Raw genomic sequence first — 24,128 nt, 5'->3', positions numbered from 1 at the left:
CATATTTTTCATTTTTCTTGTTATTTCATAAGGAAAAAAGCTTTTTACATAACTAATATTATATAAAAACAAAATACTGTAGAAAGAAAATATGAAGATATAATAAGGTTGTATACAATTTACTTACCTTGGAGATGATTTTTGTTTTAGCTTAATTCTCATCACTCTCTTCACTTTCACTAGTTCTTGGCCTTTTTGCCACACTTTGCTCACTTCGAGCTGAAGGCCTTTTCTTAAGAAACATGTCTAAGGAAGTCTGTTTCATTCTCCCTTTGAGAATGTTTCTGAAACGACGTAGACACGTGTCATTGAAAAGCTCTGTCGCACGACTCGTTGCAATTTTTTCAGGATGGTTCTTTTCAACAAATCCTGCCACCCTCTCCCACATTGCCAAAATATCCTTGAGGTCTTTTGTACTGATTGTCTCCGGCTCTGTCTCCTCTCCCTCCGAAGTAGCTTCAGTTAATGCTTCTGTGTGCCGTTGCTCTTGTAACTCCTTTAACTCGTCAGTCGTAAGTTCCTCGGAATGCTCCTCAACGAGTTCCTCGATGTCTCTTTCATCCACCTCCAGACCTATAGTCTTGCCAATGGACACGATCTCTTCCTCCACTGGCTCCTCTTCTTCCTCAATCTCAAACCCTTCAAAATCTCTTTCAGCCACATTTTCAGGCCACAGCTTCTTCCAAGCAGAGGTCAAGGTCCTTTTCGTAACCCCCTGCCAGGCAATATCGATGATTTTGAGGCCTATTGCTATGTTAAAATGCTCCTTCCAAAACTCTCGAAGGGTGAGGTTTGTGTTCTCCGTCACCTCAAAGCAACGGCGAAACAGGTGCTTGGTGTAGAGTTTCTTGAAATTTGATATTACCTGTTGGTCCATTGGCTGGAGGATAGGGGTGGTGTTTGGAGGAAGGTAGGGAACCTTCACAAAATTATACTCGTCGAGTATTTCTTCCTCGATCTGTGGTGGATGTGCAGGAGCATTGTCGAGGACGAGAAGGGCTCGCAGGGGCAGGTTGTTGTTCTTCAAATATTTCTTCACCGAAGGACCAAACACAAGGTTTACCCAGTCGATAAAGAACTGCCTGGTGACCCACGCCTTAGGGTTTGCCCTCCACATAACATGGAGTTTCTCCTTTATTATCTTGTGCGCTTTAAAGGCTCTGGGGTTCTCCGAATGGTATACGAGTAGCGGCTTTATTTTGCAGTCGCCACTCGCATTGGCACACAGAGCAAGGGTCAACCTATCCTTCATAGGTTTGTGTCCTGGCATCCTCTTCTCCTCTTCGGTGATGTATGTTCTCCTCGGCATCTTCTTCCAGAACAGCCCTGTCTCGTCACAGTTGAAGATTTGCTGGGGGATGTATCCTTCTTCCTCGACGAATTCTGCGAAAGTTTTCACGAACTCCTCTGCTGCCTTTACATCAGCACTTGCTGCCTCACCATGCCTAACAACGGAGTGAATCCCCGTCCTTTTCTTAAAATTATCAAACCAGCCCCGACTGGCTTTAAAGGATTCCTCCTCCATTGAAGTGCCTGGGGTTTGCTGTTGTAAATCTGAAAAAATACTGCGCGCCTTCTCGCAGATTATTCCCTCGGTGACGGTATCTCCGGCAAGTTGTTTTTCCGTCAGCCACACCAACAGCAGATTCTCCATCTTCTCATGCACATCTGTACGGCGCTTTGAAATAATCTTGATACCTTTGGCTGGCTTAATTTTCTTTAGGGACTCCTTCTGCTTTAAGATGGTGCAGATCGTTGACGTTGTACGGTCGTAGTGCTTGGCCAGTTCCTTTACTCGCATGCCTTGCTCATGCTTCTTGATGATTTCAAGCTTTATTTCGAGGGACATCATCCTCCTCTTCTCGGTACTCGCACTACCACTTGCTTTCTTTGGTGCCATGGTTACAACAAAGTTAGAAGTTGGGATTTCAATCACGTGTAGACAGTGAGAGAGAGAGAAAGGCCCGGAGATGGGATGCTGTGACTCTTACCCTCTGAGCTTCGCGCGCCTCGAAAATATACACTTAGAGCTGCGTGCGCCTCGAGCTCGTATCCTAAAATTCTGCTCGCGTGCTGAAGCAAAAAATCGTCCGAGCGACTGCTCGTATCTCGGAAAACTCGCACGTTAGTTCGCTCGTAGGTTGAGGTTCCACTGTACTAGATACCATGATAAAAATGCTACAGTTTTTGAACTTTGTCATATGAAGTAAATAGGTGGGCAAACATACCTTTTAATGTATCTGTCAGAGTATTAAACCATTGTCTTAACGTTGAATCTCCCAAAATATAGATCATTTTGTCCCGTAAACAAGTGTTCATCTCTTCTGGAGTATTCAAGTTTTTGATTTTACAAAAAACAGGATTCCAGATATTCTGCAGCACAAAGCCACTGGGAAATGGGGAGTCCATTCCTATCTTGCATTCTTCTAGAGGTGCCGATATTGGTCTTGCTAAAAAAAGAAATGAAAAAAGAAAACAAAAAACATAACAATTATGGTAAGGTAATTATGGTAAATATTTGTTTTACAGGGAAAACCTAGAAAAGTCAATTGTAGCCAAGCAGTACTCCACTTTTTGCTTTAAATTACTTAAAACGGATCTTCTGAAGACTTGCTGGAGAGGAAGCTGTACCTGCAGTGGAAGTAGTTTCTTGCTCCTACTTCATTCTACGTATGTATTCTGTGCGCATGTATATATGCTTTTTTTTTATCAAAGAATAGGTGCAGGTACTCAGGAACACATAACACACAGAGTACAGGGCTCAGAAGTGCATATCACATAAGGCACAGGACTCAAAAATGGGTAACACAGGACGCAAGCCGCCTTCTGTGTTTACCAGTGACAGGTCACTAAGGACAGAGCAGAATTAGAGTTGGTGGTTTTTATATATATATATACAGTGCTCAGCATAAATTAGTACATCCCAACAGATTTGTCAGAAAACCTTTACTTTCCTTTTTCCAGAATCAACATTTTCTATGGGACACTATACTACAAAATCCTCCCACAAATGCGGGCCATTGATTGCAAACAAGATTTGTTAATTTGAATACACAAAAAAGTATTTTTCCTAACAAATTCATTCAAGTTCATGTTGCAAAAATGAATACACCCCAATGAAAGTCTTAGGAGCAAAGCTAAATTTTAGACAGCAAAATCCTAATTAACAAGAATTCAGCTACAGGTGAGTCTAATTATTCACTAAACAGGTGTCCAACAGACAGTCAATTATAAAAGGGTGATACTTAACAAAGAAAACCCCTCCCCATTTCATGCTGCCAGCAATAGCACCACATGGAAGAGAAATGTCACAAGGCCTGAGAAAGAAAATAATTTCTTTAAACAAGAATGATGAAGGCTACAATAAGATCAGCAAAGCTTTACTTATAAGCCAGAATACTGTAGCAAAAGTGATACAAAAATTTTACAAAGATGGAACTGCAACCATCTCACAGAGACATCCAGGCCGTCCACGGCAGTTAACACCTCGGCAGGAGCGTCTTCTGATGAGAAGGGTTGAAGAAAATCGCCATGCAAGTTCACTGCAGTCAGTTAAGAAATAGAAAGCCAAACTGGGGTGATTGTTTCCTGTGACACAATATGGTGTACACTGCGGAGGAATGACATGCATGGGTGTCGTCCATGAAGGAAGCCTCTCCTAAAGCCCATGCACAAAAAAGCCCACCTAGAATTTGCCAGGGCCCATGCTGAAAAAGAAGAAGACTACTGGGACTCTGTACTCTACAGTGATGAGACCAAGATAAATGTTTTTGGAACTGATGGCTTCAAAACTGTATGGCGTCGCAAAGGTGGGAACTACAAAGAAAAATGCATGGTGCCTACAGTGAAACATGGTGGTGGCAGTGTCCTTCTGCAGGACTGCATGAGTGCTGATGGTTTTGGGGAGCTGCATTTCATTGATGGTATCATGAATTCACAGATGTACTGTGCTATATTGAAATAGAAGATGCTACCATCACTCCGTGCCCTTGGTCGTCGTGCACTTTTCCAAAATGACAATGATCCAAAACACACATCTAAGGCCACTGTTACATTTCTGAAGAAGAACAGGGTGAAAGCGATTCAGTGACCAATTATGTCTCCTGATCTGAACCCAATCAAACACCAATTGGGAATTCTGAAGAGACAAGTTGAGCATCACTCTCCATCTAGCATCCAGGCTCTAAAAGAGGTCGAACTTGAAGAAAAGGTAAATGTTGCAATAGGTCAAAAACTTGTTCATTCCATGCCTAGAAGACTTGGTGCTGCCCTTACAAATCATGGAGGTCATACAAAGAACTAGATGTAGTAGCTTTTGTTGTGGGGTGTATTCATTTTTTCATCAACTAATTTGAGTAATTATTTAATGTAACAAGCTAAACAAATGTTCTATAAAACTCAGTTTTGTAAAAATTTTGGAAATTGTTCTTGTGTTCATTGAGATGTTGATTAAAATCTTAAAATCTCACATTTCAAAAGGGGTGTACTCATTTAGGCTGAGCACTGTATATATATATATATACACACACACACACACTATATTGTCAAAAGTATCGGTACAGTATTGTGACGTACACATGAACATTAATGGCATTTGCAGCTAAAACAGTTGCACCTCCTCTGGGAAAACTGTCCACAAAGTTTAGGAGTGTGTCTATGGGAAATGGGAATATTTTACCATTCTTCCAGAAGCGCATTTGTGAGGTCAGGCACTGATTTCGGACGAGAAGGCCTGGCTCACAGTCTCCACTCCAATTCATCCCAAAGGTGTTCTATTGAGTTGAGGTCAGGTCTTGCACCCCAAACTCGCTCATCCATTTCTTTATGGACCTTGCGTTGTGCACTGGTGCACAGTTTTGTTGGAACAGGAAGGGGCCATCCCCAAACTCTTCCCACAAAGTTGGGAGCATGAACTTGTTCAAATTGTCTTGGTATGCTGACGCCTTAAGAGTTCCCCTCATTAGAACAAAGGGGCCAAGCCCAACTCCTGAAAAACAACCCCACGCCATATTCCCCCCTCCACCTAACTATACACTTGGCACAATGCAGTCAGGCAAGTACCGTTCTCCAAACCTAGACAGGTCCATCGGATTGCCAGACAGACAAGAGAGCTTTACACCACTGCATTTGACGCTTTGCATTGCACTTGGTGATTTAAGGCTTGGATGCAGCTGCTCGGCCATGGAAACCCATTCCATGAAGATCTCTACACACTGTTGTTGTGATAATCTGAAGGCCACATGAAGTTTGGAGGTCTTTACCTATTGACTCTGCAGACAGTTGGTGACTTCTGCGCACTGTGTGCTTCAGCATGCACTGACCCCGCTCTGTCATTTTATGAGGCCTACCACTTCATGGCTGAGTTGCTGTTGTTCCTAGTTGCTTCCACCTTGTTGTAATACCACTAACAGTTGACCATTGATATAATTAATAGCAAGGAAATATCACGGATGGACTTATTGCACAGGTGGCAACCTATCATGTTACCACGTTTGAATTCACTGAGCTCCTGAGAGCGACCCATTCTTTCACAAATGTTTGTAGGAGCAGTCTGCATGCCTAGGTGTTTGATTTTATACACATGTGGCCATGGAGGTGATTGGAACTTAAACCCAATGATTTGGAGGGGTGTCCCGATACTTTTGGCAATATGGTGTATATATACACTGTGTATATAGGCTTCATAAGGGACTTTGGAGTTTATGAATGATATGAAACAAACAAATGTGCTGTTTTCTCAGAATCTTACTAAAGTATGTTCTGAGGCCAGAGACTTTATAGAACTTTCAGTGGGATATAGCCTCCATTCCTGGCTCCACACCTTATTAGGTAGCCTGACCTGGTTAGTAGTCTCACCTGTGCACTGGCCTTCATACATATATGGGCTTAGGGCCATCTCTCTTGCTCTCTGGGTGGGAACCTGCTGCTGATTGGAAAGATTGAATGCTGAAAAAACACTTAAAGGAGATGTGCACTTTTAGTAGCTTGGATGTATATATGTTCTGTTTGTTTTATGCTATGCTGTACAGAGCCTGCATTAAAACTATGTTTGCTGCCTTGCCGAAAAAAAAGTGCAGGATTATACGGCTTGGACTGCTCCTGGGAGTCCCTGTCTCATGTATGCTTTACCACTGTCAATACCAGTTGAGACAATTATACCTTACAGGCACATCCCAACACGCTCTGATGTGGATACAGCTATAAAGAGACATATGTCTACTGGTGAATAAAACAGAGCTGCCTGTAAAACAGGTTTTATTGGCAAATCCTAACTATATAAGGGTTTTTTGAAGTGTCAGTTAAAAATTCCCTATTCAATAGCTACAGTATTGTTTGAATTGGATGTGGTGTCTTAAAGTGGTCTAAAGGCTGAAGATTTTTTACTATCATGCATTCTATACATGAAAGTAAAAAAACCTTCAGTATGCAGCCCCCCCCCCCCCCCCCCAAGAATTACCTGAGCCTGATCTCGTTCCAGCGATGTGGCTCAGACACAGTAGCAGTAACAATTGGCCCCAGCTGCCAGATGCCACAGCTGACTGAAGCCCACCAAACCTCCTTAGATGGACAACAGCAACTGAACCTGTTTCTACAGCAGCAGATACAGGTGTCAGAGAGGTAGCACAGTGGCTGATGTCCAAACCTTAACAGCTGGTGCAGAGCGCTTTATAGAAATTGGCCCTAGAGAATAATGTTGAAGCCTACCTCAGCATCTCTGAGAGAGTCATGAGAAGCTAACTGAGGAACAGTGGGCTGGTGTGCTTAATGGGGGAGCTCCAAAAGCCTAGTTTGACTTACAACCCTAGGATGCTAAAAGGTATCCTAAACTCAGAGGAGGCTGCCTAGCCAGACTTGAGGTTGCCATGACCATCTGAACACAGCTGCCAGATGCCACAGCTGACTGAAGCCCACCAAACCTCCTTAGATGGACAACAGCAACTGAACCTGTCTCTACAGCAGCAGATACAGGCATCAGAGAGTTAGCACAGTGGCTGATGTCCAAACCTTAACAGCTGGTGCAGAGCGCTTTATAGAAATTGGCCCTGGAGAATAATGTTGAAGCCTACCTCAGCATCTTTGAGAGTCATGAGAAGCTAACTGAGGAACAGTGGGCTGGTGTGCTTAATGGGGGAGCTCCAAAAGCCTACTTTGAGTTTAGGATACCTTTTAGCATCCTAGGGTTGTAAGTCAGAGGAGGCTGCCTAGCCAGACTTGAGGTTTCCATGACCATCTGAACACAGCTTGTGTTTACATGTGACTATGACCCTGGGAGGCCCACAAGGTCCCTGATCTATGATTTGTTCCACTTTACAAACAAGTGCTTGCAACCGAGTTGTTCAACTATGCTCAGATTGTGGAGCGAGTGGCCAGTCACTGGAGGCTTCAGCTTTCAGATCGAAGTATGCATATGAGGAGGGGTAGGATGGGATATTTTATGTCAGGGCAAAGGGGATGAAAAGATAAGTGTACTTTGTTTGAAAGTGCACCTGTCCCTTAATGACAGATAGAAGATGAAAGAGATTTATTGGCATTATAAAAATACTTACTTGTACATGTGATTACATTAATATATTCAAAATCCCTTTGGATTTCAACTGCAATGTTCTCTCTAAAAAAGAAAATGCATATTTATGAAAGAACATAAAAGTGAAAATAAATATATTGTAGTTTTGGAATGGAAGTCACATCATCAAGGCACACAGTGGGTGCCATAAATGTGGACTGAGCTGCACATGTGTGGTCTCATGGGGAACAGTGAAAGGCAACTCTCAGAGTGGGGCTGCTGTATTAGAGAGCAACCTGCTGGAGTGTTCACTTTAGTGTTGGAGATTTTGCTGCCACATCTACAGTACATGGAAGTCACAGCTGTGAGAGATTACCACTGCCAGGTCCTGAGCCGCTGCTGACATCAGCACTTCTGTCAGAGACCACCACTTCCAGGTCCTTAGCCAACATCATCATTCCATAAGAGATCATCATTGCAGCTCCTGAGTTGTCACCAGCATCACTGGTGGTGGACACCAGAGAGCAGGAGAAGGCTTAATCACAGACTACTTGTTGGTGAGAGGCTGCTGGCCACAGCTCCCTTGTTCAGTTCTTAAAGGGACAGTGTTACCTTATCTTAGGATACTGTTTGGTTGCCTACACCCTATACTGCGGGATTCCCTGTAAACCTAAGCATTCTAATGCACAAAACATGGGCCCCAATGATTAAACTACACTGGACAATGGGAATGCGTTTGGAGGGACTGAAGGACCTTTAGCTTCCAGTACCATCACTTTAGTTTCAGGGTTGTTGGTCCTACAATTATTTGTGGTGTGGTATATACATATTATCTCTTTTTTTTTTACTTTTCTGTTGTGTTACCTTGTTGGGAGTGTTTCACAAACAAATCCCCCTTATTAAGGCTGGCCATACATGAATATTTTTTTTTCCATTCAGCCAGCTGGTTTTACACAGGTTAACCAATAGCTAGCTCATACGTGAAATGAAATTTTATCCATGTATGGCCGGCTTTAGCCTTGGTATGTCAGAGGATGTGAATTGATGGAAAAGCCCTTTTCATCTGGAATTAGGGGACTTAAGCTCTTCAGTGGACTCAGGGGACTTAGGAGACTCAGCGGCTTCTTCGGAGGTAAGCGCTACATACATTTGGGGGCTAAATCATGTATACATTATAAATTCTTTGGGGCGTACATCTGGATTAGTCAATGATGAAGGACCTGGGTGTTCTGGCAGATTACAGACTTAAAGTATGTACTATATATGTAAAGGTAAAAACATGACTTAAATCATGTGTTCTTTATTTATATCATGTGAAATGCAAAGAACCCAAAATGCCTGGGGGTCCAACCAATCTCCTGTGTATTTCACAACTTCCTCTCCTTTACAGTCAATGCTAATTTCAGTTTAGGCTACTGAGCTCTGTGAACAACAGGTAACTCTAGTGTGGCAAACGCATGACAAGAAGCCTAAAGCCCCATCTGCTAGTTTGAAATGAAAATTAATATGCAATGTTTCCAATTTAAATAAATCATAAATAAATGCAAAACAGTTTAAACACATGTTAATTTGTTTATTGCTGTCTGTGCCCCCACCATTAGGGAGATTTGCCTTCTCTATTTAACATATTTACCATTATCACCAAAAGTGAAAGAAAAGCCCAAATTGTGGGTTGTCCTCAGAACAGGACTAGAGGGAAAATTTGCTAATGGTGGCACTATTATGGTGACAGCCAGGAATTCCCCCACTTTGGAGGTATTTCCTCTCACTTCTTTTGACTATGGGACAGGAAGTGAAGAAAAATCTCCCCAATGGGACACAGAACACAAGAGTTATAACCTTCCCTTAAAGTGATTCTAAAGTATCAAGGGTTTTGTTACCATCATGCTTTCTATGCATGAACGTAAAAATCATTCTGTGTGCAGCAGCCCCCTCAGCCCCCCCAATCCTTATTTGAGCCCCCTCCAATCCAGTGATGTTCACAATAGCCTCAGCTGAATGTGAACTCTCCCTCCTCATTGGCTGAGACAGCAGCAGGAACCCATTGGCTCCCACTGCTGTCAATCACAGCCAGTGAGCCAAGGAGGAGAGAACAGGGGGTAAGGCTGAGCCACGGCTCTATGTGTCTTATGGACACATAGAGCATCGGATCAGGAACAAGCACACAGCAGTGCCCCCAGGGCAAGTTGTTTTCTCTGGGGGCACTGCTCAAAGGAGAGGAGCCAAGAACGCTGGCCAGGGACCTAAAAAGAGGAGGATCAGGGCAGCTCTGTGCAAAACTACTGCACAGAGCAGGTAAGTATGACATGTTTGTTATTTTATTTTAAAAAAGGAAGCTTTAGTATCACTTTAATCTCAAATGTAATCTAAAATGAAGAAAAGTTTGGGTTTTAGTTCAAACTGTAAAAATTGTTTTAAGAACACATACTGTATGCAATACTACATAAATTCTTTAAATACCATGTTTAAGCCTTATGGTGGCCATTCACACTACAATCTGATTTTGCAGTCTCTTTTAAATTTTACCAAAACTATGTAATATGAGAACAAACCTAAACAATCCATCTATTTTGTATCGTTAGTCAAGCCTTTACATTACACAGTTGTATACAGGGGCGGACTGACCATTTGGAAACTCGGGCACTGCCGAAGGGCCTGGGGTCAGTAGGGGGCCCCATGAGATGCCCCTGGTACCATTTTCAGAGGTTTTTTTGAGTTTGGGCAAGGACACAGGGGCCCCATGATCCCCTGAGGGCCCATGAGTTGTCAGTCCGCCCCTGGTTGTATATATGTAATAGATCTAAAGGAGATTGTACAGTTAGATTGTAGGGTATATGGTAAGCTTTATTTTCCCTCATTAACTCAGGATTAGAACAAACCAATACAAACCAAAAAGCAACAGTACAAATAGTAACACTATCGAAAAATGTAATACTAAGTATACATCCTAAAGTAATCCATATTCACTAAAGTATACTGGAGACGTGTTTCTCTTCTTTCTTGCTAGCTTTAAAATTCACAAGAGCATTTTCAAAAGGGTTTGAAACCAAATATAGAAAATCGTTTCAAAATGCAAAAGTTACCTTTTAACAAGGGTCTTCTCTAGGCTGTTGAGAAATGACAACTTGCTGTTGAATGACTGAAGAATCGCTATTGATTGACAATCAAAATTCTCTGGCTTAGTACAAAAATATGATTCATTTTCTTCTTTGTATCCGTATTCACAGACATCGTTTGTTACATTTAATTGAAATCCACATTCAGTCTTGGCTTGTTGAGTTCCATTTACAAAGGTTCCTATGAACTTTACAAGGCCATAGCCCTGGTTCCTTGCCCTCCACAGTGCCGAAACAGCTTCACTGGGGTGGTGAACAACTAAAGATACGTAAACTTTTCCTTCCCAAAATAAAGTGAAATGGACATGGTATGTTCCATTATTAAAATCTTCAACTTTGCCTGTTGCTCCAGCGTTAAGATTTGTTGAAAATATTTTTGCTATTATAAAGTCTCCTCCATAAGTTTTCTTGTTGCCCAAATGGTCAAACATCTGGATTTGCACAATTAATGTCTCTCCAACACAGTAGGTCTGTCTTGGATTATATAGAGAGGCTCTGCTCTTCTTGGCACTTGTTGTGTTGTCAAAGTGTGTAACTCTAATGGTAGGGATAATAGCAGATATTTTGTTAAAAATTCTTATCTCATCTTCTGTTGGGGTCGTGCCATTGAAGAATGTTTTCTGTGCAGTTCTGGCATGCTGAACCGGGACAAACTAGAAAGCAAAAGTTAACTATTAAAATAACTAGCTAAACAAGTAATCAAACATCTTGAGGAACCATTTCAAGTTAAAGTATTCACTGGACTGGATTTCAGATAATGAAAACCTACTCCGAGCACGGCTGATCAAATTTTCCTTTACTTGGAGAATAAACAAGATATTACTGATACGTTCTTGAGCAATCTCTTGCTCAACAAACAGGTAACATTGGGTGAAGAATGGCCAATCCCACCAAAGCCCATTTGGAATATTCATTCATAACTGGACTCCCACTATCATTCCTGTCCTGTCTTCTAAACTTTGTCTGAGTCTGCATGATTATGGTATGTATGGTAGGGTATCCTTACTTTACCTTTACACTTTCTAAACAACCCTGAGTCAACAACCCATCAACTGCTGAGATCATCCTATTTTACAGAGATCACAAGTTTTTCAAAGCTCCCTTCCAAGCAAACCAGGACTCAGGTGAATAGGGGGGAGGATGGGTGTGTTGAGGGTTCTTTTTCTTAAACTCGGGGTATGGTGCTTATAATAAATGTCTCCTTTTGGCTCTATTGGTACTAAGGAACTTAGGGCACTTTTTGGTGGTTCCCCTCCTAAAGCACCTGCTCATTGCTGAAGGGTATATGGATTGTTATCAACAGAGCAAGTTTGCAGTCCTTTTAATGCACATTTGCATTGTATGGTATCTTTCAGGAAGAGTAGATAGAGGCGCTTTTTCAAAAAATAAATTATGTCCTCTGCTTTCACCAACACCATGGCTTGAAGGATGCACAGCCAGTCAGTGACTTATCTAAGTAAACCCATTGGGTTTTCATTAGGATAGACCTATGTATAATATAGATAGATAGATAGATAGAGAGATAGATAGATAGATCTATGTATAATAAAAAAATCTAGGTATGAATCTTTAAAACAAGCAATAGTAATTGGCAAGTACGTATAAATTTGTAATAAGTACCTGTAGAATCACATAACTTACCAGCATTAGTGTTCGATAATGAATAATGAAGCTTATAATGACAATGTTTAAGAATAGGAAAGTTATGGCGATTTTACGGCTCCACACAAATCCCATCTTGTCGTAAACCCTGGAAAATAATTGTGTTGTCTTGGTTAGGAAAGATTGCTAATGGGATAATTTTTCTGCTCCATTCAAAATTAGGCATTAAAATGTCTAAGATATGTCAACCTAAAACACCTAATTCAGTGTGGGTTAGGGAAGCCAGTCTGTGTAAAGCTGTATTACAGAGAATTGGAATTAAAAATCTGTTCATCCAACATTTTGATCTGTACCAGGACACACAGCTAGGTCTGCAATCTCATGGGATATTACTGCGGTTATTCAGCACAGCTTGGTCAATGGCTAGCCTTAGCCTTTGATTGGACAATGGAGGAGCAGCAGCAAATAGATGCTTTCAGCTTTCTAGATTTAAAAAAATTCACAGTGAGTCACAGGCCCGGATCTAGCTTGTTTGATGTGGGGGTGCAGTAAAAAATGTCAGGGGGCAGAGAATGTGAGGTCAGCAGGGCAGTGTATTGGAGTCAGTAGGGCAGTGTACATGGGTCAGCAGGGCAGAGAATAGGGTCAGCAGTTTTTAGGGCAGAGTACAGAGACCATTAGATTGTAGGGAAGTGTAGAGTGGGTTATCAAGGCAGTGTACGGAGTTAGCAGGGCAGCAGACAGAGGTCAGCAGGGCAGTGTACAGGGGGTAGGCAGGGCACTGTACAGGGGGTCAGCAGAGCAGAGGATGTGAGGTCAGCAGCAGAGTGTACAAGAGGGCAATGTACAGGTGGACAGGGGACAGGGGTCAACAGAGCAGATGACAGGGGTCAGCAGAATGGAGAACAGGTGTTATTAGGGCAGAACACAGGGGTCAGCAGAGCAGGGTAAAGGTGGTCAGCAGGGTAGAGGATGGCATCAGTGAGGCAGTGTACAGTGGTCAGCAGAGAAGAGGACTGGGTTTACTGGTGGCAGATCACTCAGCAGAGCTCCTACTCCCATCCCCACACTTCACGTAGCCTGGGCACTCTCTTCCTCCCTACACAGAACACAGTTTAGATCGGATTCCCTTACAGACATAGAATCAGTCTGCACAGTTTGTAGCTGGCTACTGCAGCTGTGCTGCCATTCAGATCTGGGAATTTCACAGATGAGAACTGCAACATAGCAGCCAGCTATACACTATGAAGATTGAGGCTGTGTCTGTAAGGGAATTACATTCTAAGCTATGTACTGTGTGGGGAGGAGGAGATCTGTTGAGTGCCCTGTGTGCAGCGCGGGCAGTGCTGGGACAAGGTCATCTAGCACCTAGAGTGAAGATGACAAACTGCGCCCCTGAAGTGTAAGCATCCTGTCTCAGCATAAATCCCTCCCCATAAAGAAAAAAAAAAAAAAAAGACTGCACTAATTAGACTCACCACCTAAGCATAAATTCCATCTGTAAGCTAAAATTCTTTCACCCAAAAAAAATGCAAAAATTCCAATACAAATCTTTGCCCCCCAATCCTGCCTTCCAGCTCAAATCCCACACCAATTCCCCCCTCCTAGCACAAATCTCCATCACCCCCAAAAAAAATCACCCCTCCTAGCATACATTCTAGAGGGAAGTAGCCAGGCAAAACATCCATCGAGCGGCTGGTCTGGGGGGGCGGAAATGGAAATTTGAGGGGGGAGCATAGCCCACCCCAACACCCCCATAGATCTGTCCATGGCGTGTCATATTAAGATAGTGTAGTAAGTCAGGCCCACAGTATTCTGCTTTAGCACTACAATGGGATTTACAATGAAGCTTTATTTGGACAATTTCGGCACTTTTGTTGATGAAATAATGTACTGTGCAGTTACAGTACAGCTATTATGAAGTCACTAGCAGCATCAGGAAATAGTTTGCAGCCTCTTCTAGCTGTCTGTTGTAGGTGTATTGATGCCTTTAGGGCTTTGAGACACACTGTGTTTACACATGCAAAGAGTACAAGAGAAATCATTGAAGTGCTCATAAACACATAGGAGTAATTCAGAAGTTGGCTTTCTAGGACATGGCAGATTCTTAGGTTAGACTCACTGTATGCAACTCTTGGTTAACGCCACTGATTTAGCCTACAACCATTACCATTTCTATACTACTCAGATAGCACAATGCCAGTGATTTGCGGAGATTTACCTTCCTTTCCGGTCCAATAGCCAAAACAGGAACTGAGAAGAAATCTCTCCAAAGTGCGAGATTCAGAGGTGTTCACCAGAACTAGTGTCCTTATTCGAAGATTTCCCCTCTAATTTTGTTCTGTTAACAACCAGGGCAGCATTATAAACCTAACAGGTGTTTTAATCCTTCTCCACTCTATCAAAAACTAAAAAAAAAAAAATATTGCCTTTAGTTATACTTTAATAAAGCGAGTCATACCAATGAGTGTGATGTCAAATACTGAGCATAAGCATAGAGAGAAGGGTTCAGATTTAAACTGCAGCTTAAATCTATCACCTGTCTGATCAGGGGTGGACTGACAACTCATGGGGCCCCCTAGCAATAGGGGATCATGGTGCCCCTGTGTCCTTGCCCACACTCAAAGCACACCCAAAAAAGCCTATAAAAGGTACCAGGGGCATTTCATAGGGCCCCCTACTGACCCCAGGCCCTCGGGCAGTGCCCAAGTGCTCGAATGGTCAGTCCGCCCCTGTATCTGATTCATCTTCCACCCAACAGTGCCTGTGTGGTTCCTGCACTGTTGGGTGGATTGATCTCACACCCAACAATGCCTGTACGGTTCTAACACTTCTAACACTACTTGACGGAGTCAGCAGTCTTCCTCCCAATGACCACCAACATTAAAGTTACTCTTCCTCTCAATGAGACCATTGTAAGGGGATATTCTTCTGCCCACTAACCACTCATGTTAGGGGCACTGTAACATACCTGACTGAAGACCAAGTTGGTGAAGGTAACTTCTCTTGCTTCTCCAACCCAAGTGAGCCTAGTAGTGGCAACAGGTCACACAAGGGCAACAGAGGGGCATAAGTGCTGATAGTTACAGACGGGCTGGAAGGATGATGCCGGATCTAGTTGCAGAATAGCTAAATTATGGTAAATACAGATGACTGTTGGAAAGAACAGTTCCAAGGAGAGGCCAATATCAGAAACAAAATGGCAGAGCAGGATGCAAGTCAGCAGGCAGAGATGATATCAGAAAAAATCCATAGTCAGTAATATGTAAGAAGCGAGGTACAAATATAGTAGGCAGATGTATGGTCAGGAAGCCAGGTCAGGTTAGCAATATAAAGTAAATCTAGGTAGTAATAGAAGGGTAGTTCCAAACTAGGTCAGGAACAAAAACCAAGTCAGTAATGCATATCCACAGACACACAGGTCAGATATAAACAGGTGATCAGCTGAAGACTACTCAGTAAAGACATTACTATTTGGACTATCTGATGCCAAGAGCTGGATGTGCACAAGCACACATGGATGCCAGGCGTGCACAAATGTATGTATGAGTGCTGTGAAGGACAAACACGAATGCTTATGTACATACATGGTCACAACCCAATGTGTACAGTCATGTGATGTGTGCAGGCCGACTTTTGTTACAGGCACTCTTACTCCCACTGACCACCAATGTTAGGGACAATCATTCTCCTACAAATTTAAGGGGACTTTTTCCAAAATACTGGGTTCTAACTATTACTATAACCAAAAGAGGCTGTAACTATGATGTGAATCACATTATTCTAACATAGGACAAATATGTACAGTGCTCACCCCTATGGGACAGCAAAATAAATAAATCAATAGCTAATATTTAGAAGATGGACAACCCCAATGAGGAAAGATAGGAATCTGTGCATGTAACCACATTTTTCCACAAAATCCCCAAAATAAAAAAACACAAAATACAAGGGGGTTAAAGCTAGGGTGGCCACCTCACCCCTTTAAAACCAAACACATATTGATTACACAGGTTCTGTGGCTGATTAAGGTGGTAATTAAACTCACTTAGTGCCTTATCTGCATTAAATTAGCCTCAGAACCTGTGTAATTAATATGTGTTTGGTTTTAAAGGGGTGAGGTGGCAACCCTAGTTAGAGCACAGAGAGTTCAATTGTTTGCTTCTATTAAACAATAATCCAGCAACTTCAGGAATTCATGCCAAATGGAGTAGAAAAAGGAATATGTCTGTGCTCAAGTCTTGGATGGATTTCATATACACAACATATGAGATACTAAAGAGGTGCAAGCAGTGGGGTATTTAGGTTTTGTGCTGTCCCGGGCAACACAAAAATTAGATGCCCCCACACACAAGAGAGCCTTCGAATAACAACCCCCCCGTGACTCTGGCCATCCCCAGGAACAACACAGTTGGGCTCTGCATACACAATCAAGCAACCCACAGCTTGTCTCAGATCTCACCCGGTCCCCATGCTGCATATGTCCCTTCTTCCGGGGGGCAGTCCCCCTAAAAAAATGCCGCCCTAGGCAAATTCCTTGTTTGCCTTGTGGTAACTACACCCCTGGGTGCAAGAGGTTTCCATGGACACAAATTAGCAAAGCGACAGCATTTTCAGAAGTTTGCCATTGCTAACCTACAGAATGCAGCAAGCACAAGTGTATTCCAGATCATTCAAAATAGTTGTTGGGACCTGGGGATTAACCTAGGGTGAAAAGCTTTTATTTTTGTATGCACTATATTAATAACAATAATTGTTTAATTTTTTAAAATTCTATTTAAATCTACAGCTAGCAGTTTTAAAACAAAATTGATATTCAGCCCATACCCTTGTGTTCAAGCCTTTGCCCAATCTGACATTTGACCTGCTTTCTTCTGGGCTACATAGAGTAAAATTCTCATCCATTTTCCCCAAAAATGAGTGATATTTATTACAGGTACTTATATAGCGCCATCAATTTACACAGCACTTTACATATATATTGTACATTCACATCAGTCCCTAACCCTCAAGGGGAGTACAATCTAAGGTCCCTAACTCACATTCATACATACTAGGGCCAATTTAGACAGGAGCCAATTAACCTACCAGCATGTCTTTGGAGTGTGGGAGGAAGCCCACACAGGCACAGGGAGAACTTGCAAACTCCAGACAGGTGGTGCTGTGGTTGGGATTTGAACCAACAACCCTAGCAATGCCAGGTGAAAGTGCTAACCATTTAGCCACTGTGCTGCCCATAACACATGCTTAACACCACCAATTATGACCTTGTAGGTCATGCAGTAAGAAAAAAATCTTTTCAGCCACCAATCAGCTTTTGACCTACCTGAAAGTCTGCATCTGATTGGTGGTTGTATGGATATATCTCTAAATTGTGAAGGGAACAAGCTGATACATAACTACATCACTTGTTGCTCTTTTCAGAAGGTCAAAGGGATATCAATACAATTCTCTATCCTATGATATCTTCCAAGACCCCAAAGACAGGAAAATAGTCACAGAATCTTTGAAAAGTTTCAGATATCTAAAACAGGGGTTTAATGTTCACAGGCACTGAAATTGAACATTTTTATAGTAGCAGTACTTTTGTGACCTTGAATTCCAATCTTTACTCAGGATCAGGGGTGGACTGACCATATGGAAACTCGGGCACTGCCCGAGGGCCCAGGGTCAGTAGGGGGCCCCATGAGATGCCCCTGGTACCTTTTTCATAGGCTTTTTTGAGTTTGGGCAAGCACACAGGGAACCCATGATCCCCTATTGCCCGGGGGCCCCATGAGTTGTCAGTCCGCCCCTGCTCAGCATAAATACATTGCAAAAAATACCTGGTTAGTTATACTAATATAATTAAACCAAATCAATATTAATTTAGATTAGACATTTTAGATTAGTCTTTGTCAACCAGGGTTCCTCCAGAGTAGTGATGGGCCGAACACCCCCCTGTTTGGTTCACTGTACATCCAAACTTAACGAAAGTTTTACCTCGAAACGGGACAATTCATTAAGCATCCGAGTATGCGGTAAGATACCGCACAGTATTTTTTCCAAAAATTGTTGGCATTCACTAAAAAACAAAAAATTGTTATTATGCCATGCAGTATTTTAGTAGTGAAAACATGTGTTAATGTTTCAGCTGTCAGCAGGGTTCCCAGGCAAAATATCCTTAAGATGGCACCTTGTCCCTATGTTGATGGGGAAAAGGGCCTCTTCCCCAGAACCCTGGCCTGCCATTGTTGGGGCCTGTGGGTGGGGCTTATCAGAATTAGGAAGCCCCATTTAACAAGGGGGCCCCCGGATCCCAGCCCCTGGCCCCTATGTGAATGATTATGGGGTACATGGTACAACTACTCATTCACAACATTTTTTTAAAAATGACAGTAGACAGTCTTTGACAAGTCCTTTTATAAAACAACAAAAATAAAAAAAGTCCCCTGAAGTAGATTCAACATCATCACGATGCCCACTGCCACCGCCGACCCAAAAAAAGAAAACCGCTCTGCTCTTGGCGCTGGTTCTAGTGCTCTGACAGCTCCGCCAGCCTGACAGTTCTTAAATATCTAAGTGGTGGAGCCACCCAACAATGTCAACCAGGTGACGCTGCCCCCTTGTGACATCATTGACCCAGCATGCCCCGATCGATGATGTCACAAGGGAGCAACAGCAATTGTGGTTGGCTGCATTGCTTTGACCAATCACAATGTACTCTCAGAGCATTGTGGAGCACGGCGGCCAAACACCACACCGAACGCCCTTACCTTTCTTGTGTTCGCCAAACACAAGCATGGCCAATGTTCGAGTCGAACTTACGTTTGGCTCAAACATCAAGCCTATCACTACTCCAGAGGTTGGTAGGGGTCATTCAGCTGTGGCTGATTGACCTCTTATCTAATCGTGCCACCTATTGGCAGAGGCCCATGTGGCAGAGCCTGTATCTGTCTGTAGGGGTGGTATTCTGACCACTGCTGTAATGAGGGTGTTCTTCCCACTAGCCACCAAGTAAGAGCCATTTTTTCCACTGACCACTAATGAATTGGTTTTTGCAAGGATTTCCTAAGACCTAAACTGTATCTGCAAGGGTTCCTCTAGGGCAGGGGTCTCCAAACTTTTTAAACAAAGGGCCAGTTTTCGGTACGCCTGACTTTAGGAAAGCCAGATTGTGGCCATTGGGAGTAGAAACTGTGCTGGCATCAGTGGGAGTAAACAATGCCCCATCTTTAGTGTCATTGGAAGGAATTGTGCCCCATTGTTGGTGTCATTAGGAGGAATTGTCCCCATCAATGTCATTGGGAGGAAATTGTACACCTTTGTTGGTGTCAATTGGGGGGACTTATGCCCCATTGTTGGTGTCAGTGGATAAAATATTGTCCTAAGGGCCAGATACAAGCAAGCAAAGGGCCACATCTGGCCCCTGGCTCACAGTTTGGAGACCACTGCTCTAGGGTAAAAAGGTTGAGAAAGTTTCTTTTAGATTAAGCAAAATGGTCTCTTGTATTAAAAAAGGGAACATTTTCAGGAGAGAGAAAGATATAACGTGACTCCTATACAAAGTGTTAGCAAACCTCCCATTTGTCCCCCAGCACTCTCCCTCTATTAAAACCAAATCCCACCAGAATTTTGACCACCACTGTAAGGGAGCATTTTTGCTCCTGACCACAAATGTATTTGACATTTTTCCCACTGACCTCCATGAACTGGTGTTAGGGGTTCCCCAAGACCTAAAAATTTTTTCAAGGGTTCCTCTGGGATTAAAAAGGTTGAGAAAAGCAGACTTAGATCATAGTCCATGTCATAACAAAGGTCCAGAAATGACCTTCAGTAACAAGGTTCATTCACTAAAGGCGCACAGGCTGTTCACTTAGCAATGTGAATGTTCATTTTACAAAGTGAATGCTAATACATAAAGGGAAGCTATGTTCACTTTAAATGCCTGTTCATGTGCAAGGCAACTACACAATTACTGGATTTTAACTAGCATACAAATAGGTAAATGTATTGGACGTTCACTTTGATACATGACAGCCAAAAAATGAATGTTACCCATGGCTATGCATCATATAAATCAACACTATCAATAAAGTGAAAGCCATTTACCTGACTACCTTCTTTCAAAACTTTGCAACCAGCTGTCCAATCCTTGTGTCTGTTCTTTAACATTCTTCTTTTGTGCTGTGTGTTGGTTTCAAAACTCAGTGATCGTATGTCATGTAGACACACCTATAGAGGAAAAAAGGAATTGTGTATACGCAATCCAGTTCTTCCTGAAACGTTAGTCATTAAAGGTTTTCTCTAACATGCTATTTATGGGTGGACTGACAACTCATGGGGCCCCTGGGCAATAGCAGATCATGGGGCCCCTGTGTCCTCGCCCACACCCAAAAAAGCCTATGAAAAAGCCAATGAAAGGTACCAGGGGCATCTCATGGGGCCCCCTACTGACCCGGGCCCTAGGTCAATGCCCGAGTTTCCAAATGGTCAGTCCACCTCTGGTAGGCAGTTTCTAATTCTTTAGTAAATCAACCCCAGTATGTCACTCTATACACTGAAACAAATACAGATTTGTTATCTACACTCAGAACATGTAAGCAAACAATTGGATTTCATGAAAACTGGCAGTACATATTCGTTTGCTCCCTAGAAATAGCATTTCTGAGTGAGGATGACAAATGTTCACATGCAATATAGTGAATTCTCCCCTTTGGACAGCACTAGCAGTCTGAAGTCTTTAAAATATCATGCTGCATACCGTACAAAACTTTGAAATGTTATAAAAAACTAATATGCAGGTCCTATAGAAAGGTCACAGTATATTATAAAAGACCTAAAATATTGAAAAGTGCCCATCATACCTAATTTATAGGAATATGTTTGACGACATAATGTGCATAAAAATGTGACATTTTATAATGTAACCTGCTAAAATACACATGCATGCTGCATACTGTGAAAAGATACATGACATCCTAAAAATGAATGTTACCCATGGCTATGCATCATATAAATCAACACAATCAATAAAGTGAAAGCCATTTACCTGACTACCTTCTTTCAAAACTTTGCAACCAGCTGTCCGATCCTTGCGTCTGTTCTTTAACATTCTTCTTTTGTGCTGTGTGTTGGTTTCAAAACTCAGTGATCGTATGTCATGTAGACACACCTATAGAGGAAAGAAGGAATTGTGTATACGCAATCCAGTTCTTCCTGAAACGTTAGTCATTAAAGGTTTTCTCTAACATGCTATTCATGGGCGGACTGACAACTCATGGGGCCCCCGGGCAATAGGGGATCATGGGGCCCCTGTGTCCTTGCCCAAACTCAAAAAAGCCTATGAAAAAGGTACCAGGGGCATCTCATGGGGCCCCCTACTGACCCTGGGCCTTGGGGCAGTGCCAGAGTTTCCAAATGGTCAGTCCGCCCCTGATGCTATTATAATTACAGCTCATTCGGGATTTTTAAATCAGGCTGCCTGACCTGGTTTCACCTGAGCCCATATATATTATATTTGAATTGATGGCAATGTTGAAATAGATCTGTGACTCCCATAAGGTTTGTTACAGAGCATGGCGATTCTGTCGTGGAAAACTGGCCATAGATGGGTAGAAAATAGCCTGAAAAGTAAATCGCCTTTGATAAAGAGCTGACAAATGAGTATGCAATGTGTCATCATTAATACCTTTTTTTTCCCTCACTTGATGATATATTATTAGTCATTTACAGCATAAAAGACAGATTTTTTTTCGATCGATTTCACACGCTCATGCATAGTACGATTGTTCATGTTATTCCCAATTGATTCAACTATTCGCGCTTTGAAAATTGTTCATTGGCACTACAAAATTTCAACAGGTCAGTTCATGTTTTCCCCACAAATCTTTGTGTAACGGAACCGACCCCAGACTGTGCTTGGGTACTTCTGTTAGACTACCGCTTCCCTGTCCGAAAACTGACAACAGACACCACAGCAGACTATACAAGACTAGACGACACCAGTCTTGAAGTAAACCAGGAGGTAGACTAGTTTATTTTAACACAGATACAAGATATATACACTCAAGGGGACAATCCCCCCTTCCTGCATAATGACACAGGGGGAGACAATCTACATTTAGTAACAAGAGACACACCAACAGACAGTCCCATCAGGAGGGAGGGCTGCTGGAGACACCCCCCACCAAGCCAATACACATAAACACATACATCCCATAACAGTTTTCTCCCAAGCCAGACACACAATAGAACAATGGGATGCAACCACAAAACATCAAACAATCAACAACCCCCCACCCCAATATTAGGACAGATCTCCCTGTACCCCTAACAGGCACATGGTGATTTACACATAAGAGGGATATGGGGAGCTGAGACAGGGGTCTCCCCACCTCTCCAAAGTGAGCTGGGTTCCATGGGTCACCCACCCAAAGTGAGTCCCGTCACACTTTGCATTTGGAGAATCAAATGAGCCCACTAACATTTAGAAAGTCAAATGATCAAGCGTTTCAAATAATTTTTTTAACAATTTTCTACCAATCTATGGCCACCTTTAGAAATGTAAAATTATGATTCATTCACAGAAGAAAAAACGTATTGGTGCTGCGCTGTGTGTTCAGAATCCATGCAAAGTATGTGACTTCAAAACCAAATGTGACAAATTTGAATAAAAATGTGAATGTAAAATGAGTCCTGTGATTAATAACAACACATTTATATGCAAAAAAGTTAATGTGTGAGAAGGTGAAATCCACTCAGGAGCGATCGAACTGAATCGTGAAGACCACCACCAGGTGCGTGCTCACCTCCTGAGGATGGCGGAGTGAATATGAGGCATTTCACCTCTGTTTTATTTTTTGTTTAGTATATACACTGTTGTACTTATGACTTTTGTATTTTGATGTGCAAAAATTGTTATGGATTTTGTACACAGAAGTATAGGAGGCAGAAGTATATCTGGGGACTTTTTTTGGTGTCCCAGGTATCTCCGTCTCTCAAGGCAGCAAGCAGGACTCAGCAACTGGAACACTAGTGAGCAAGGATTGTGATTCATAATTTTTAATTTTGACCAAAGATGATGCAACACAGAACCATTTGTGAATCTGCCTGGGTCAATTTATCAAGAGTTTGGTGAATCTTGTTCAATTTTCGGCAAATCGGAGCTTAATCCCAGCGAAGTCAATGTGGGAAGGCGGGTGGCTGAATCATCTAGTTTTTCATTTCAGGCCATTTTAGTGAAGCACTACCCTGCAGGGGTCGCTGGTAATAGCTGGTTCTTCCCTAATAGTACAGAAGCTGCCCACCATCACAAGCACCAGTCCTACACTCTGGCTGCAATAAATCAGCCTTTCTCAACCAGGGTGCCCAGGCACCCTGGGTGCCTTGAGGTTTCTTCAGGGGGTGCCTTGGCAAAATGTCTAAAAATTGCCCAAAAAAATGTATACAAGCCAGCGGGTGTAACAAGCCTGCCTTTTAGTTACACAAAGCCACAGGTTTTCATTGCGCACCATTTATGACCTTCTAGCCGCCGGGGTCCTGACAACCAATGACATCATCAGTTGATAAGGAGGATGTCAGCTACCTACACAGCATCCTAGTTTGACCCTCCCCTGCCCTCTCCATCAGTGCTGGGGTTACGTTAGCTCAGTGATGGAGAAAAACTGAGGGAGAAGAAAAACAATGGAATACTAGTCAGTACCAGTACCAATAATAAATTACCTCTAATGTTGGGTGTCCTACATGTGTGGAGGTTGCTGTGTTATATAAAACTATTAGAATCGCTTTTTCGCATTTTAGAATGGGCTACCTCAAGACTGTCCAAAATTTTAAAGGGTGCCTCAGGACTTTCCATAATTTTAAAGGGTGCCTCGGGACTGTCCAAAATTTTACAGGGTGCCATGCAACTGTCCATAATTTTAAAG

The 24,128-nt window shown here is 42.5% G+C and overlaps 1 protein-coding gene across 2 annotated transcripts in view; it reads right to left on the bottom strand.

The window, feature by feature from the left end:
• Positions 1-21,372, bottom strand: part of LOC149464505 (NXPE family member 2-like) — a 51,396-nt gene extending 30,024 nt beyond the window's left edge. The window contains exons 1-7 of one of the 2 annotated variants that reach the window (XM_089674477.1): positions 21,254-21,372; positions 20,314-20,436; positions 14,444-14,630; positions 12,262-12,370; positions 10,588-11,273; positions 7,548-7,609; positions 2,229-2,450 (exon numbers count right to left, since the gene is read on the bottom strand). In XM_089674477.1, the coding sequence (XP_089530603.1) occupies positions 2,229-2,450; positions 7,548-7,609; positions 10,588-11,273; positions 12,262-12,357 (1,066 nt within the window). In that variant the 5' untranslated portion in view covers positions 12,358-12,370; positions 14,444-14,630; positions 20,314-20,436; positions 21,254-21,372. The remainder of the gene's footprint in view (positions 1-2,228; positions 2,451-7,547; positions 7,610-10,587; positions 11,274-12,261; positions 12,371-14,443; positions 14,631-20,313; positions 20,437-21,253) is intronic. The other variant, XM_089674476.1, reaches the window with a different exon arrangement.
• Between the last annotated feature and the right edge of the window lie 2,756 nt (positions 21,373-24,128).

The sequence above is a fragment of the Staurois parvus genome, unplaced genomic scaffold, assembly GCF_062004578.1.
Source record: "Staurois parvus isolate SC_StPar_1 unplaced genomic scaffold, SC_StPar_1.0 ptg000151l, whole genome shotgun sequence".
Classification (NCBI taxonomy): domain Eukaryota; kingdom Metazoa; phylum Chordata; class Amphibia; order Anura; family Ranidae; genus Staurois; species Staurois parvus.
This window is presented reverse-complemented; position numbering and strand designations above follow the sequence as displayed.